Source organism: Mycteria americana, unplaced genomic scaffold, assembly GCF_035582795.1.
Source record: "Mycteria americana isolate JAX WOST 10 ecotype Jacksonville Zoo and Gardens unplaced genomic scaffold, USCA_MyAme_1.0 Scaffold_42, whole genome shotgun sequence".
NCBI classification, from domain to species: Eukaryota; Metazoa; Chordata; class Aves; order Ciconiiformes; family Ciconiidae; genus Mycteria; species Mycteria americana.
The window spans coordinates 450,734-455,493 of NW_027445629.1; the positions used below are offsets into that span (position 1 = coordinate 450,734).

At 56.5% G+C, this 4,760-nt stretch overlaps 1 protein-coding gene across 1 annotated transcript; it reads right to left on the bottom strand.

Moving 5' to 3' along the window:
• Window positions 1–436: 436 nt before the first annotated feature.
• LOC142403704 (uncharacterized) lies at window positions 437–4,175 on the bottom strand. Its single transcript, XM_075489918.1, has 8 exons — window positions 4,058–4,175; window positions 3,776–3,837; window positions 3,172–3,325; window positions 2,689–2,945; window positions 2,397–2,482; window positions 1,898–2,022; window positions 1,294–1,402; window positions 437–893 (listed from the first exon to the last, which is right to left on the bottom strand). Exons 1-8 carry the CDS (start codon window positions 4,173–4,175, stop codon window positions 437–439), a joined length of 1,368 nt encoding a protein of 455 aa, XP_075346033.1.
• Window positions 4,176–4,760: the final 585 nt, after the last annotated feature.

The following is a 4,760-nucleotide window of genomic DNA, read 5'->3' on the forward strand; positions in this document are numbered from 1 at the left end:
CCCTTTCCGTGCAGCCTCTCCAGCAGCAGCACTTTGCTCCCAAAGCACCGGGCCAGACCCACCCAAAAAGCCTTTCTCTTCCCACTGGGGATCTAAAGGAGCAACAAGCTGGGAAGAAACAGTCCCCTCTCCAGCCCAGAGCAGCCTTGCGGTTACTTAGGCCTTCCAAACATGGCCAAATAGCACGGCCTTGTGTGTTTTCTGAGGCTACAGAAGAGAGGGCAACATTGGAAAAGAAGTACCTCGCCCCTGGTGATGGAAGAGCCCAAGGTGGGAACATCAATCAGAACTAAGGGCTCTTTGAAGAGTCCCCACTGTCTCTCTAACTCGGCATTTCTACAAGGAAGTAGCACCCAAGAACGACACAGATCTGAATCACGTACCTGTTTTGCCACCGCAGTGGTGCTCCCTCTGCTCCGGGCACCCCAAGCCCTGATCACTCCAGCCAAGGCCACTCCATCCTGGAGACCACCGATCTGGTCTTCAGTGGGTGGCATTGCGTAGACCTGGACTCCTCGTACATTGGTGGCACCAAAAGGGAGGGCTCAAAGCTGTATCCCGCTAATACGGTCTTCTGCGGTTCTTTCACCACTGACCAGAACATCTCAGGCCTTGATTTTAGTAATTGTGCTGCCTCAGGTCTTGGTGGCTGTGGAATGAAGACCTTGTAGGTGGGCTCCTCAGGCAGCCCAGCCTCAGAGCTCATTGACAGCAATTTGCTTCCAACGGGAACTTTCTTTTCTCCTTGTCCTCCTCCTCTGCACCTCCCAGGTTTTGCTGCCTGCGCTCGACTCTGCTTTGACGCTTGGCCTTCGAGCTTGGATTTGCCCTTGGGTTGGCTGGTCACAGGCTGTTTTATTCCAGAGGAGTCCCCTGGGATCAGTGGCAGCCACCTGAAAGGACACAACGGGAGGGGTCTGCCTGAGGACACGATGGGTTTGGGGCCTCATCCTGTCCCTATGAGCCATGTACTTGTCTGCACAGCTGCTGGCAGCTCAGCCCATGGCTGCCCTCAGCTCAGGAGAGGAAACCCCCTGAGCTAGGACCCTTGGCTGACACACGGCTGTCCCCATGCACAGCTTAGGAGGCCACGCTGGGGCTCTCCTGAATGGAAGGAGAGGAGCCAGGCCTGTGCAATGGAGGGCTCCCGGCAGCCTCATCCTGCCCCTCTGGGTGCTGCCTTCACCACTGCTGGGCAGTGATGAACGGCGAGTGTTTGGGGCTGGGGAATGGGCTCTTGCTGGGTCAGAAAGCAAGCCTGTGCAGACGCCAGCCCTGAATCTCCAGACTCACCTGACCCGAGACTTCTTCCTCTTCTCCATCTCCTTCATTTCCCGGAGCTGTGGGGCTTCATTAGGAGTCGAGCTTGAACAGGCAGGCAAGGGCAGTTCAGCAAATCCCACTGGGACCGGGAAGGAGAGACCTTGTCAGAAGAGCATCGCTGGGACACTGCCGACGCTGGTGACGCATAGTGGTGCTCAGGCCTCTTCCCAAAACATCCGGGAGGGCCATTCTGCTCCCCTCGCAGCCACCCTGACACCAGCTCTTGCCCAGCTCCTCATTTCCACGGTCAACGTGGTTTTGTGACTGTGTTATCGGCACCAGATTTGGGAAAGAGGAGCTGGGTGGTGCCGGTGACAGGACAGGGACCCTTGCAGAGGGGTCATTTCCCGGGGGCCTTGGCTTGCCATCTTCCCACTGTTCCCTTGGGCACATCCCTCCCTGGGGGTTTTTTTTGTGCAAGCCAATGAGTCATGAGCAGAAAAGGCTGTGCTGAGCTGTCATGAAGCTTTGGCGCAAATCGGAGTCCTTTGACAATCCTCACCGGAGGATTTTCCCCACTATATCCCAGAAGTTGGTTGGCTATGCTATGGAAAGGCGCCAGGAGCAGCTTTACCTTTTTTGCCCTGCCTGAGAGCTGGCAAAACCTCTTCTTCCTTCCGCTTGTCCTCACCAGGGACTTTTCTCAAGTGCTTGACAGGGGCCCTGGGTGGTGGTTTGGGCACAAACTCCAGTTCAAACCTGCAGACAGAGATGACACCAGCATGATCCACAGCACCACCAGCCCTTGCCGCTTGCCACGATCACCTGCTCACAAGCAGATTTTGGCACTGCACAAAAACTCCTTTTTTTTTCCCCAAGTTGACTACACCCCATCCCCGAGGACCGTCCTGGGAAAGGGAGTCACCCTGCAAAGAAGTCCAGGCCATGATGGGAAGAAAGTGTTGCCTAAAAGTCCTCCATCTTTCCCATCGGATCTGCCTCACAGGAATGACTATGGGCTGGGGACATGTCACTGCCTGGTGCCCCCATGGCAGGACACCTGTGGTCACATGGAGCAAATGCTACCAAACCACAGCTGAGCAACTAGAGGCAACATCCGCAGATGTACTCACTCAGGAAAGATGATGACACGGCCAGAAAATGTCAGTGAGGCCACAGGTACCACCTGGGACACCACCATGTCCAGCAGCTGGGGGACCTGCAATGGAGGAGCACGAAGATGGCACGACGTCCTCAGCATGGCTGGGGCACTCAATATTGGGGGAGCCCGAGGCAGTGAGAGTCGGTAGGACCGTAGCTCTCGCCTGGCCTGGGTGGCTGGTTATGTCCTGGCGGGCCACATGCAAGCAGTGCTGGAGCACTGCTGTGGGACTGCCTGAGCCGTGGAGAAGCCAAAACACTCACCTCAAAAGCAGCTTTTTCCAAGTTCTCCTTCCCAGACATCCTCTCCAGGAAGTTGTAAAAAAATTTCATTTGTACTCTCATGCCTTCGATGAGAAGCAAGCCTATGTCCCTCAGGACAAGGGCGACGTTCTCCCCCTTCCCCAGGCAGTGAGAGAGGAGGGACATGGTGCCTTGGATGCAGGCCTCCACTTTCCGTCGGGACACAGAGGCGGCTGCGGCCACCTTGGCGTATTTGAGGGGCTCCAGCTCCTTATTGCCTGGAAAAGCACACAAGAGGGATGGAGGCGCTCACCCAGCGGCCCTTCTGCGGGCGTTTCCCAAGGGCTGCTTATTGCAGTCATTGCCCAGAAAGGCCCCATTTTCGGACCTGCTCCGCAGAGGAGGCAGTTGGCTTTAGAGAAGCGTCTCAGACCCCGGGAAGGGACGCGATACCCCCCTTCACCTTGACCATGCAGCCGGCCAGGGATTAATGGGCAGTCTTACCAGGCAGGTAGTCCTTGTTGTCCTTGAGGTTGTGGACACCTGCAAGGTTCCTGGCCAACCGAAACACGGGCCTCTGGATAATCACGGCCTCGTCCCCAACCTGAATCCATTTGGGGACAACATCGAAGGAGCCAAGGGTGGGAATTCGGACCCCCTGCGAGTGGAAGAGAAGGGAAGGGCAGAAGGGTGAGGACTGGCTGGAGGGAAGAGCTGGAGGTAGCCCTGACCAGGGATGGTGCTTCAGGCTGGATCCTGCCCACTCCTGCTGGTCAGAGGCATGAGCCCAGGCAGTGGTGAGAGCTTTAAGGAGGAGCTGCCGAGTCCTCTCCTTCCGCCTCCGAAAAATAAGTGCTGGAGTCAGGGCAGAAGCAGCCTGAGGGCATTCAGGGGGCTTCCAGCGAGCAGGATCAGCCCTGTGGTACATTACCACCTACCAGAGGTGATACCACCCTTGCATGAGCCCTCTTTGTCCATTGGGTTGGGGACTTTTGGGGTGAGCTTCCTGCTTTCTGAGGAGGGCAAGAGTAACTGCAGGCCATGCCCCAGGCCCATGGGGACTCCCCACCCCTCTGGGTTGACTAGGAGGATGTGGGTGTCGCCCCACCTTGCGCAGCAAGAGCTCTTCTTGAACATAGCCGGCCACTGCGTCCCAGACGGCTGTTCGCTCTGGAAAGCAAAGGAAAATCAGGTCACGCTCTGCGACTGCCAGCTCTCAACCCTCCAACACCCCCTGAGCTGCGGCGCATAGGCAGATGTAAAGTATCATTGCTGTCCTCAGCCCCACATGCTGACGCCCCTGAGATGGCTGCAGTGCTGAGTCTCACCCACGCAACGCTGCAACTGTTGGTCATGACCACACTCCTGCGGTGCCTGTGGATGCCTGTACCTTTGCTGGTGATGCTGGGCATCATGAAGGTGTGCTCCATCCCGTTCCAGAAGTCCATCTTGGTCCGCCTCATGCTGGCGGGTTGCTCCTTGGTGGCGACAGCCATGTGGGAGCTCATCCCTGCCTTTGTCCTATGGACACTCCTCCAGGGTGCAGGACCCACCGCCCTGCGGCCCCTTTTGTACCCCACTCCGACACCACGGTGACACGACCAGTGCTGACTCTGCTGCCCACTGTGACACGGCCACCCCTGACCTGCTGACCTTGGCCACGTGGATCCTAAGGGACCAGCACCTGTCGGGATGTTTTAAATGTGGTTCAAAATGTTTCAGTGTTGCTGTAGCTTTCTCAAATCAACTCTGTTGACCTAAAAACGTGGTGGATGGGAAGCAACCTGGGCTCTGTCCTTTGGTGGAAGCTATATGTGTGCTATGTGCTGGGCTTCAGTTGGAAGAGGAGTTGGAAAATCCTATCCACAGGCATGATGATACTGCCACACCTCTCTGGTTTGGACTACCTCAATACACATTGGATTGCTAATCTGATGGGTGGGATTGGTTTTGTTCTTTATGACCGTGCCTACCACAGGTAACTCAGGGGTCTGGTACCACACACGGGGGGGTCAGCTGGCAAGGTCCTCTTGTAAACTCCCAGCAAGAGTTTGGGATTTTGAGATTCCAGGAGCTTAGTGCTCTCCTTCTTC